The sequence below is a fragment of the Rhea pennata genome, chromosome 3, assembly GCF_028389875.1.
Source record: "Rhea pennata isolate bPtePen1 chromosome 3, bPtePen1.pri, whole genome shotgun sequence".
NCBI lineage: Eukaryota > Metazoa > Chordata > Aves > Rheiformes > Rheidae > Rhea > Rhea pennata.
The window spans coordinates 631204-643495 of NC_084665.1; the positions used below are offsets into that span (position 1 = coordinate 631204).

At 45.6% G+C, this 12292-nt stretch overlaps 1 protein-coding gene across 1 annotated transcript; it reads left to right on the top strand.

Annotated features, from left to right (window-relative positions):
* Positions 1-684: 684 nt before the first annotated feature.
* DSTN (destrin, actin depolymerizing factor) lies at positions 685-11698 on the top strand. The gene is made up of 4 exons (XM_062571316.1): positions 685-814; positions 9464-9771; positions 10009-10085; positions 11408-11698. The coding sequence occupies exons 1-4, from the start codon at positions 812-814 to the stop codon at positions 11515-11517; spliced, it is 498 nt and encodes a 165-aa protein (XP_062427300.1). The 5' UTR covers positions 685-811; the 3' UTR covers positions 11518-11698.
* The last annotated feature ends 594 nt before the right edge of the window (positions 11699-12292 follow it).

Genomic DNA, 12292 nt, shown 5'->3' on the forward strand with positions numbered 1-12292 from the left:
TCCCGAGCACAAACGCGCAGCGCTCCTGCGGCACACAACAAAAGCGGCCGGCCGGAGCCAATCAGCAGCAGCTGACTGAGATCGCACCAAAGTAGGTATTGGGGAAAAAAAAAAAAAAAAAAAAAAAAAAGCACAAAAGCAGGGGGGAGGAACCCACTTCCTCCTCACTCTCTCTTCTGATCCGCCTACATACACGCACAGGCGCGCTCCCCTCCGGGCTGCCCTAACCCTTCCCATCGCCACGACCACGCTCGGCTGCCCGCAGCCCTTCCTGGCTGGCCCCAACTGCTTCCCCCGACCTCTCCTGGCTGCCCCCAACGCGCCCTGAGTCCCCCAAGCCCCTTCCTCTCCCGACCGCTTCACGCTACCCGCACCTCCCCCCTCAACTGCCCTAACGGCCGCTGCCTCCCCCTCCCGACACACCTTGGGGCAGGTAGCCCCGCCCCGCCGCAGAGGGGGCCGACGCCATTGGCTGGCTGGCGCGTGGCCCCCGTCAATCACGCGGCGGCCCCGGCCGTGATTGGGCGGGCGCGCGGGCTCCCCTTCCCCCTACCCCCTCCCTGGCGCAGCGGGCACGCGGTCGTAGCGAAGGGGGAGGGGGGCTGCGGCCGGGGCGTTGCTACGCTGGGTTCCTGCCATAGCAACCGCTTCCTCCTCCGGGCACGGCGGCCGTGACGTCGGCAGCGTTTCCGCCCGGCTCGCGCTCTCGCCACTTCCCTTCCTGCTGCCGGAGCCCGCGCCGCGCCCAGCATCCGTGGGGAGCAGCTGCCGCCGCACCGCGCTCCGCCGCCAGCCGCGCCTCGCCGACGCCATGGTAGGGAGCCGAGCGCCGGCGGGGCGCTGGGGACGGGCGGAGGGGGCGCGGGCCGGGACCTTTCCTTCCCCCCTCCCCCCTCCCCCTTCCCCTTCATCCCGGGTGAAGCGGGGGGAGGGGTGGTTGGGACTGCCGCATCCTGGTCTGCGCCCCCGCGCACAGCGGCAGGGCGGTGCTGCGCCCCCCGCCCAGCCCGCTCCGCTCCGCTCGCCTCCGGACGCCGGGCGAGGACTGTGCCCTATCCCCCTCCCCCCCCCCCCCAACGCGCCGCCACGAGGCGATGGAACGTTCCGTCCCCCTCCTTGAGGCGGTGGAACCGTCCGCGCCCCTCCGCCCTCCCCCGCGCGACGCGATGGTACGCTCCGCGCCGCACGCGGACGCCGGGGGCGGGCGCGTCCATTTGGCGGCGGCCGGGGGAGCTGAGGAGAGCGAACGAGGCGGGAAGAGCGCGTGGGGGGGGGAGGGAGGGAGGCGCCGGGCCCCGCTGCGGGGCGATGCGCGGCCCCTCCCCGTGCCGCAGGGCGCGGCCGCGCGGGGGTGGGGGCGGGGCGGGGAGGGGGCTGGGAGCTTCCGCTAGGGGCCGGCACCGGGAGGGGAACCGGGCCGCGGCCGCATCCGCCCGCGCGGCCCGGAGCCATCTTCCGCGAGGCCGCGGCGCTGCGGGCCTGGCCTAGAAAGCGGCGGCGGGCGGCGCGGGCTGCCGGCGCCCGGACGCGGCGGTGAGGGGTGCCGAAGCTTCCGTTGCGGGGCCGCCCTTAATCGGGCGCGGCTGGAGTCCGCGATCCTCGCGGCGAACAAAAGGGCGCAGCAGACTCGGCGGAAGGGCGAATGCAGCCGCCGTGCAGCCGAGGCGCCTCCGATGCCGAGGGCTCGTACCGCAGGCGCTGCAGGGATTTTTCTGTTTGTGCAGTTCCCACATGCAATGCAGGGAACTGAGGAACGGTGAAAACGTACTGAATGTACACCCCGACTTGCTTGTTTTTGTTGACTTTCCATACGCACACAAAAAAAAAGAAAAAACGCAAAGGACTCCTTTAATAAACAGGATGGAATAGACCCAACAGCCATTACGCTTTAGTATAGCTCATTTTTCTGCAGTTCTGCCATTCGATTCCCTCGACTACAAGTTTGCATCTTTATTTAACTCCAACTACTGAGATTGACAAATTCACTTGAATTGGCTCGTGGTTTTAGCTGCTCTCCTGTTTTGGCTTGAGTCGTGCACAAACACTTGTCCGGCAACAAACAATTGTGTGTTTTAACGTACTTTGCTAGGTCTATTGCCGTTATTGGAGGGATTGCATATTTAAGCCTACATACAGCAAAACTTTTTATTCTGCACAGAGCCAGCTGACAAGATGTACTACTAATCTCCTTGCTTCTTAAAAAACAAACAAACAAAAAAGACGAGTTAAAGCATCTCTCTAGGACGTGTCTGCAGCATGGAACATAGCTAATGGAAGCTGCAGATGAAGCTGCTGAAAGTCTGACAAGTCTTGCAGCTTTTGCTTGAAATAGGCTTGTCTGAACAAGCTAGCTACTACCTCTGCAGTATGCAAACCTAGAATGACTATTCAGTGTGTCAGGCTTCATCTTGCTTCAGAATTAGACAATTCCCCAGTCAGTCAAAACTAGTATTTTTCATAGTGATCACCTTTTTGGAACAGAGTCTAGGTGTTTTTTTTTCTTTTTTTTTTAAGATGGTTTCCATTAGTAACATACAAACTTGCTTGCAGGCAAACAGTGCAGGCCTTCTGGCAAAGTACAGTGACGCCAGCAGGAGAACATAACTTGAAAGCAAAAGAGCTTTGGATTTTCTGCTTTTATGTGCCAAATAACTTTTACCATAAGGTTTGGTTTCTTTGCTACAGATTAAATGATTCCATGGTCTTTGGAAGACTATGCAAATTATTTTTCTTAGTTGTTAGTCTCTATCATTCCCAAATCTGTGTAGTTGCTGGGTACATATGCTTCATATACAAGATTACAGCCTCCTGACAATTGGTAGTGTGGGTGTCACTGGCGTGTTCCCACTTGCCCTGTCAGAAAATCACTATCAAGAAACTTCCTAGGGAAGCAAAGGCTGACCTCAGATCTCCTGCTGCAAAGACCATGGACAGCCAGAACTTGCATCGAAGGCTGATCTGAGCTTTCACTTGCCTATCTGTTCCATATTTGCAGCTATCTCTAAGAAAGGATACCTTGATAACAACCCTTTAAGATGCCTAGAAGAGGCCTTCAAAAGCTATTTTTAAGGATGAGCTTTGGGTTACATTAGGTGTCTGGTGGACCACAAGGAAATTTTTACTGACTCTTGGGCTCTTGATAGCTTCTTTCTAAGAAGCTTTGCGTTCATGTAAGTGTTCTGTTGTGTACCAGCTTGCACTCCTGTCGCTTTCTAAATGCATGTTTCAACACACGAATGGGTACTGCTCAAAGCTACTGCTCTGCCACTAGCTACCATGCTTCTTGCTTTTTCAAAAATGTAGCTAGGATTGCCCTTCTTTATGGGCATTGTGTATGCTGCCTACCTTAATAATCATTCGGAGTGTGCTTCTTTGGAGCTGAGAGAAGATGATCTTTTCCTATTAGGCTGAAAGCGCCAAGAGAATTTCTTTCTGCTTTTTTGTAATTGTTCTCTTCCTCATCTGTTCTTGTCTAGATGAGAATCTTTTTTTCTTTCTTTTCTTTGGCAAGGAAAAAAAAGAGGCTGAATAGACTTCTGATTTCCTCCCGCTTCACCCCAAATAAGAGACCAAATAAGGCAAAATAAAACACTTCAGTCCAGCTGGCAAGATCTGCCTACAAGTGATATGCAAATAAGTCTGTACTTTTTGCTGTTTTATGGTGTGTAAATAATGGTCTCTTACACAACAGGCAGTAAAAAGGCAGTTATGTTTCCTTTTGTGCTTCAGATCTGAATCAAAGCTTGGGCCTTTTTCAGCGGCATAGACTGCCTGGTATAAAAGCGGATGTCTGAACTATCCAGCTGTAGGTAGCAGAGGCAATAAGCCCATTGGCACTGTGGAGATTGGTGGTGTTCCTGGAGTGGAGCTGGCCTTTGGGGTGAAGTCAAATTAGTCGCTCTGTGTGTTGCCTCCTTCCCTACTCAATAAAGTGAGAGTTGTGATACAAATAGGGTTTTCTTGAGTGCTCTGGTACAGATAGAAAGCAAAGTAATATTGAAGATCCTTAGATTTTTAACTCCCCGTATTTTCAGTCAAGTTGTAGACCATCGCACATTTTAGTTGTAACCTTTTGGTAAGCAGCTTTGGTAAGGGCACTATCCCAGAACAGTTGCATGGTAATGGTTTTAACTGAAAAAATGTTTGTCGCAGGGCTGTCCTATGACACATCACTGAGCCAGATGGAAATGCCATGTGGTTACGCGAACAATTCTGGCAGCATGGACAGCGGGTGGTGGCAGCATTTTGAAAATAGATGGAGAGGAGGGTATGCCAGGCCTAGCGGGAACATGGTATTTGCACAAAACTGAGAACTAAGTATCTGCTAGTAATTTGACTAGCGAACAATTAAACCAGGAATATTTGAGGAATATATGCTCTGGGTGAAATTCTGAAAAAAAATTATAATGTTTTTCCAAGAAGCAGAAGTTGCTCTTGAGAGGCTGTAGGTAATCCACACCGCTAAATGCGATATGTGCATGCATGGTTCCTAAATAAAACAAGTCCAAAACTGGCTCTTCAAAATGTTTCTGTAGATAACAGACATCACTGTGGAGGGCTTTTAGGCTCTGATCACAAGGAAGAGAACTCACACTGTGAAATTGTCAATATTTAAAGACAAATTCAGTTCTTAGTTTTTCTGAGGACAAGTTCAGAGTCATTCATTTAAAACCTTCTTGGCTGTCTTGCAGGGAGAACAAAGACTTTTATTTTTTCTAAAATAGCTTAAATACTCAAGGAGGAAAATACTGAGTTCGCTGTGCTTTGTAATGAAACACAAGACCAATTTCACCATGTCAGAGTTGCACTGGAATACAGGCTTACTACAAATCCAGTTTATCAGGCATCTGTCATGCTGCTTGAATTTTTTTTTTCCTCTGTGTAGGGAACCTTCTTCTTCTTTTTTTTTTTTTTTTTTAAGTTTGGGTTAACGTGAAAATTTCCTCTTCCTTTATATCACTCAAAGGTCCCATTTTATATTAAATTTCAGTTTTAGAGTAGTTGGTGATGAGGGCAAGATACTGGAAGCTGTTAATGGAGTCGGCTGGATACAACTACTGCAGTTGAAAGACTGCAAGCTAGAAACTGCTCTCTGCATTGTGGGATTAGGGATGGTTTCTGCATTGCTTTGCCCTTAAGGCAGGAACATCGTGGCTTTGTGAAAGGAGTAAGAAGTGCTATGCTACTGCAGTGCGTGCTGACAAGGCATTTAATGCAACCATTACCTCATGTGCCTACAGCAATCTGTATGAAAATACAAAGCAGGCACTGGTACTAGGGATCCAGAAAAATTTTACAATTCCGTATAGCCCAAAATATATGCCACTTTTTCAATAGCTGCAGAAAGCTTTGGGAAAAAAATAATTTTTGCTACAGAACTTCCTTAGAGCAGACCTATAGATCTCCCTGAATATACTCTACTGCCTCTTCGTTTTTCCATCTGCTAATTAGGTGGCTTGCTTCCTTGCTGCTTCCGTGTTTCATTTAGCTTAGCAGGCACCTTCATAAAGACCCTGAAGAGCTACAGAAACGGGTTCCTCCCTGAGTGTAGCCAGTTCTTTGTAGCTATATCCTGAGAACAATTTAAGCTGGTGTTATCTGTGTTGCAGGGTCAGTCTGTCCCCTGCATCAGAATGTAATCAACTTTTAGTCTTGTATTCTTTGAATACATGCAGCTTATACTGCTCAGTGTACAGCAACCCATATATGTAGACCAAATTTGGATAACTGCTTTAGTACTGAACATGGAACAGAACCAAGCAGTTTCTATTAGTGCAGCATTCAAGCCAAAATGCGCAAGATAATAATAAATGTGCTGTTTTGAATCTTCTAAGCAGAACAATATTTGGGCCAAAGGAAAAATTTAGACTAACAAATGAACATTTATTCTGTCGTTACTGATGGAGTGGGGGTGTCTCACTAGCTGTTCTTCTGGACAGATCAGCAGAGAAGTGGTTAAAATGTGGACTGAAAACAGGTACTTTTAAGTGTAGTATTTCCCCTTATTCCAGTGCCCTTAACAGTCATCCTGTTGCTGCCCTGCACAGAATAACTGCAACCAAGTTGCAACAAAACCTGCCTAGGCTTTATGTTTTTTTTTCCTTTTTAATGAAGTTTACAAAGCCAACCTAACTGGTGCAAATCTACTTGGAGAGGGAACTTGAAGTTACAGAATTATATCCTCTTTTTTGGAAGCAATTAGTTACATCATGAGTGCAAGTTAAGTGTTAAAAATCTAGAGCAGTAGGTTTCAAATATATTTCATTTCTTGGTTCATTTCAACCCATATTGTGACACAGCTATAGGGTTTTCTTAGAAAACAAATGCACATTGTCCCTAGCAGAATAATAGCTGCTGGTATCAGCCTGTATAATAAATCCAGGGGCTGTACAGCAGCTGTGAAAGGAGAGCAGCTGTGAAAGGAGTAGCATTGGCTTTTGCTTTGAAAAATAAAAAATGTGTTTTGAGTGTTGTTCCTTGTGCTTCTGGTTGGTCCCAGTTACCTACTGTGGATTAGCAGTGAATTTGAGTTTCCAGACGGAATACTCTCAACGTTTTTGGAATTTGAACCAACTTGCCAGCAGTATTCAATTTCTTTATAAGGAAACAATTTGTTTCCCAACTTGGAGATGTGTTTCTGGCTCTGCAATAACACAAGTGTATGCTTTTGGCCGCTCAGTTTGCATCAACTTGCAGCTCCATTGCTGCTGCTTCCTTCAGACTCCTTTAAGTTATTAACTCCCTGTTAAGTATTAACCTCCTCTGAGTAAGATGTTGATTACAGGAATTGATGCAGAAGAGTTGGGTGTTGTGATCTTGGAGCAAAGATCCAGAATTGATAAAGGCAGAGCCAGGTGACATTAACTACTTTCATAGGATTACAAGGCTCCTCATTCCCTGGATAGTTCAGTGTTTCTAATCTTTTTCTATTTGAAATCTTAAGCTTCTTGCAAATCTATATACTGGCATATAGACAGGTATGGATAGATGTATGCAGGAATGATAGTATCTGCTGTCCACTACTGAGATGTCGTTAGCTAAAAGACAAACCTCAGGGAAAAACAGTTGTCCTGCATTCACTTGTAGATTTGTCCTTAGTGAATGATGCACTAGTTTTAGTCACTCCACTCTTTACTTTATTAGGGCAACCTTATATATTTAGTCTTTATAAAGAGCTCTTAAGCTAACACCAACTGCAGGGGTTCAGAAACTGGAGGGGGAAACCTGTATGCCTCATTAGCCCTCAATGACACAATATGACAAAGTACAGTCCCTCTGTATGGAAGAGCTGAGCATGGGAATGAGGCACTTTGCTTAGTGTTTGCACTTTCACTTGAATTTATCCCGGAATAAGCTTTCTCCACTTATTTTCCTTGACCATATTGAAGATATGCAGAAGGATGGCTGCCTGCCAAGCAGCTGAGGCACAGTGACTTATTCCCTTTTCTGTATGTATGCCTCTACCCCAAAGTAAATGCAGAGGAATTCTAGGTAGATTATCCCTAATAGACAAGCCATGCATTGTAAACCTTGAGGGAGGCCCTTTTGTGTTTGAGTAAACCTTTAAAGAGCACTATTCTCCATACTGGAAAAAAGCTTCTGTCTCAGGTTTGCTACTGTATGAGATTGACATCTAAATCTCCCAAGTGCTGGTTGTGCAAAATCAGGGCAGACTCGATGATAATAGATTCTGCTGTCTGTGTCTGCATATGCCAGCTATGTGCTTGGAACAGCCCTGGACCTGCCTTCATTGGGTTAGCAAAACTATGCCAGCTATTGGAAACTACAGAAGGCGGGGGAGGGAGAAGAAAGAAGAATCTGGACTCATCTGAGGTCCTGTGTCATAATAGTGCATGGTGGGCATTGGTTTGAGGCTTTCAAAAATACATTAAGTAGTTGTCCAAGTCAATAACTGTATCTCAAGGACAGGTGTCTGAAAGTTAGCACTAAGCAGTTACAAAGTCACAGAATGGTTGAGGTTGGAAGGAACCTCTGGAGATCATCTAGCCCAAACTCTCTGCTCAATCACAGTCACCTAGAGCATGTTAGACAGGATTGTGTCCAGGTGGATTTTGAATATCTCCAGAGAAGGAGACTCCACAACCTCTCTGGGCAACTTGTTTTGAGTTCACCTTCACCACTGACTTCCCTGGTTCTGCAGCTGAACTGTGCTGTTTCTTTAAAATACTTCCCTTCTAAGCAAGGGATAGCGTCCCTGGCAAATGAATCTGTAGAGCAGACATTTGGTGCTGGGATTAGAGGAAAGCTAGACGAAGAGCAACCTTTAGTCTCTTTTTCAGTTAATATCTCCCACATTGGCTTTACCTGACTATTTAGTCATGCTGACTATGCTTGTAACAGTGACATGTAACCATTTACCCAGAGGGAGGAGGGTGGCTTTCTGTCTGAGATATGAATTGCCATTTCTGAGAATAAGGTCATTTGAATCTGGAAGAGCCAGAAGCAGTAGGGGAAGAAGCAGTATTAGACAGAAGTCTCACTGTTTACACTGCATGCAGTGTTGAACAGATGCAAATGACTGCTGGACAGGTTTCAGTTTGCTTTCTACTGTCTAGGCATGTTGTTCTAGCATTCTCTATTTGCAGTGTGGCACCTGTATTTGCAGCATTCCCCTGTTACACAGCTGCCTTTAAGCTCTCAAGCTTTGCTGCACTCTGAGAATAAAACTCAGGTACAAATGCCTCTACCCTGCCACCTCTGTTTCCTTTCAACCTTCTCAAAAAAACCAGCACACACTGAAAATGCAGTTCAACTTCCTGTCATTCTTGCTAGGTCTTGTCCTCTTTAATCTGTGCAATTGCTTTTAGGATTAGGTCCCTAATGCTGTATCTACACCTCCTATGACACCTAACACAGGAGCGTGCTACTAAGTAATTTCCCCTCAGACTTCCAAAGGGGGGGGGGGGAAAACCCCACCTTCTAAAACCCTAAAGGCTTTCTTGTTCACAGCTAAAAACTGTGCATCCCAATACCCTGCTACATGACTTTTGATCTCTAAATCAAATAAATGTGACAAGCATGGAATTTGGCCATGCTTTACGTAATGTTTCAAAATCTGATCACAAGCATGCTGGAAATGAATAGGAAACTTTGTACAGTGATCCTTGTAGACTTAGCAAATATCTAGCCATCCTGAAATGGATAACAAAATTAAGCTGTTGCAGTGTCATAGGATCTGCCACAACTGGGTCTTCAGGGTAGTGGAGGCATGCATGTAAAGCTGCTCCAAAATAGTGTCTCAGTATAAGCAGGACTCTAGATTCTTAACTTAGCCCGGAATAGGAGGGCCTGTGGTCTTTTCTAATTTGACACTCAGGCCATTGGTAACTATTGCCAATATCACTTGTCTTCTGGCCTCAGATTTAAGGCAGGCAGTACAATAACACAGTTATGAAACTTTGCAGTAGTAGCCCTAAAGGTCTTTGCTGTTTTGTCTCTGCAGGCATCTGGAGTACAAGTTGCTGATGAGGTATGCCGCATCTTCTATGATATGAAAGTGCGGAAATGCTCCACGCCTGAGGAAATTAAGAAGAGGAAGAAGGCTGTCATCTTCTGCCTCAGTCCAGACAAAAAGTGCATTATCGTGGAAGAAGGCAAAGAGATTCTAGTGGGAGATGTCGGTGTGACAGTTACCGACCCTTTCAAGCACTTTGTGCAGATGCTTCCCGAGAAGGATTGCCGTTATGCCTTGTATGATGCAAGCTTTGAGACCAAGGAATCCAAAAAAGAAGAGCTGATGTTTTTCTTATGGTAAGCCGTATTTCTAACTCATTTCTAGCATGAAGTCCAAGGATTGTAGGTGAGGTCTGTCAGTGTTTGTATTGCCCAGGCATGCAAGACGGCAGAAGCAGCTATCATGACAGCCTGATGCCTGTATTCCAAGTTGCAGCTAGGAAACGTCCCACTTGCTCATAGTGGGATACTGCTTCTGTCTGTGCTGGCTAATATATGTCATTAATTGATTTTTCTTTGGGTGTACCCCACTAGGGCACCAGAACAGGCACCTCTCAAAAGTAAGATGATCTACGCAAGCTCCAAGGATGCAATCAAAAAGAAGTTTCAAGGTATGTAATACAGCTAGTGCTTCTAGCTGTGCCACGTGCCTTAGAATGCTTACGTAGTAAAGCTTAAGTGTTGGCTGATTGGCTTTGCCCTTCCCCCCCCCCAAAAAAAAAAAAAAAAAAAAAAAAGATGTCACTAACAGGTGAGAACTTCACAGTTGAAATGCCTTGTGGCAGGGCTAAAATAAACTCCTCACTATAGGGTTTGACTGAATTTTACAGGCAGTAGAAGTGTGCTCAGACCTTTGTGTTAGGACAAGAGCGGGCATTGCAGTGTGTGAAACCACAACTGTACAGAACAGAGCAACACATCTGCATCATACAGCTTAGAACATACTACATTCTTAACACTGAACTGGATTTTGTTAAGAGCAGCGTCTGTGACAGAGGACATCGAGCCCTTCGACTGTTGAAATACAGAATTTTGTAAACTCACTGTACTGCAGTATTTAAAAGTCAACTTGATGTGTAGATACAGTTCTGATTATTCACTGCAATGTAGATTGCACCTCCCAATGCAGAAGCAAAACTCCATGTTAGGGAGCTCCCAGTCAAGGAGGTGCAGCATTAAGAAATACTGTTCTAAAGAAATCACTATGATGGCTCTTAGCAGATTAGTATTGACCCCTTCAGTTCTTTTGGCTTGCACTAGTGCAAAGTTTTGAAGTGTCAGAAAGGCAAGAGCACTGTGCAGCAGCACCAGTCAGCATTCACAAGACAACTCACCAATGGATTGGAACTAGTCAGGGATAGATACTGTTGTGTCCCGCACATGGGGAAGATGGAAAAAATATCCTGTGCTTTTTCCGCTTTTCTCCACATAAGGCAAGGTTGGATTGAGTCCCTCCTCCGCTTCAAAACTGTTAATTCCTCATAACAGCAAAGTCTTTCCGGTGTCTACCCACAGAGTTCCCACTTTCATCCTTTCACCCATCTTTCCAGAGACAGGAGCCAAGTCAGCCATCTTATTGCTTGTGTTTAGCTCCTGCAGCTGCCATATCCAGGGCAGGACTAGAAATGAGACAGATTTATTCACAATGTAGCTTGGAATAAAATGGCGGAAGATTTGAGTGTTGATCTAGTGGAAACTTTATTCTTGATAATTCTGCATCGATACCTTGTGTATTTAATGTGCAGTCAGATATCTCCTGTGACATATCAAAGAAAAAGAATACCCGTTTGCTTTAGGTCTTATGAGATATGGCAGAACTTGCTTGCTTAAATGACTAGACTGTCTGTTCTAATACTACTACCAAGTATGTTTTCTGATTGTTTATTAACATATTGAAATGCTGCGTTATTGAGTGTTTTGCCTCTTCTTTTAGGCATAAAGCATGAATGCCAAGCAAATGGGCCAGAGGACCTCAACCGAGCTTGTATTGCTGAGAAGCTAGGAGGCTCCCTAGTTGTAGCTTTTGAAGGAAGTCCTGTGTAGATGTCATACAGTGCCACAACTCTACAAGCATTCCATGTTTTAATATATCAGTTATGTAAAGCAACCATTCTAGGCAAGGGTTTCACTAACTGTAGGGAAGCTGTCTTGTAGAATAAAGTAGATTTTGGAGATGTAGCTCGTATGTACAAATGACCCTAAATAAATCAAGTCTAAGGATTTATCTTGGTGTATTAATATTTGCATTGGTTGTCCAGCCCAATATTGTCCCTGGTGGATTAACACTAAAGGTCTCCAAAAATTTTGGTCCAGTGCTGCAGTACGATACAGAATAAAAGGGTGAGTGAGAGCAATCTGATTCCTATCCTTTTTGTTCTAAATTGTAACAAACAAAACTCAGACAATTTTTTGAGGCTACTGGCCAAACTGCCAAACTTTGAAATCTTCCCCTGTAACTGTTTAAAATAAAACTTGAAATCTGTAGTTAAAGTTATGTTAAAGCAACCTGTTGGCACCAAAACTGGGTTAAATACTTAGCACTTGTGGTTGCAGAGCAGTCCTAATACAGCCTAATCATGCAGTTAAAGATACAAACTGGCACACTTTTCTGGAGAAATAGTCCTAATCCACTGTCTTGTAAACCTCATTGTGCTGTAGTAATATCTAAAAATTCACTTGTTCTACAGGTGCAATTTTCTTACGATGAAGTGTCTTGAGGTCCCTTCCAGCCTGAATGATTCTATAAAAATTTCTTTTCTATCCACATAGTTTAATTTAGAACTACCTTAGTTTCACTAATACACACTTACTAGATGAT

Excerpts from the sequence above, each read along its gene's own strand:
- DSTN (XM_062571316.1), top strand. Across the intron at positions 9,772-10,008 it reads GAGCTGATGTTTTTCTTATG|GGCACCAGAACAGGCACCTC; the intron begins GTAAGCCGTATT and ends GTACCCCACTAG. Across the intron at positions 10,086-11,407 it reads AATCAAAAAGAAGTTTCAAG|GCATAAAGCATGAATGCCAA; the intron begins GTATGTAATACA and ends CTCTTCTTTTAG.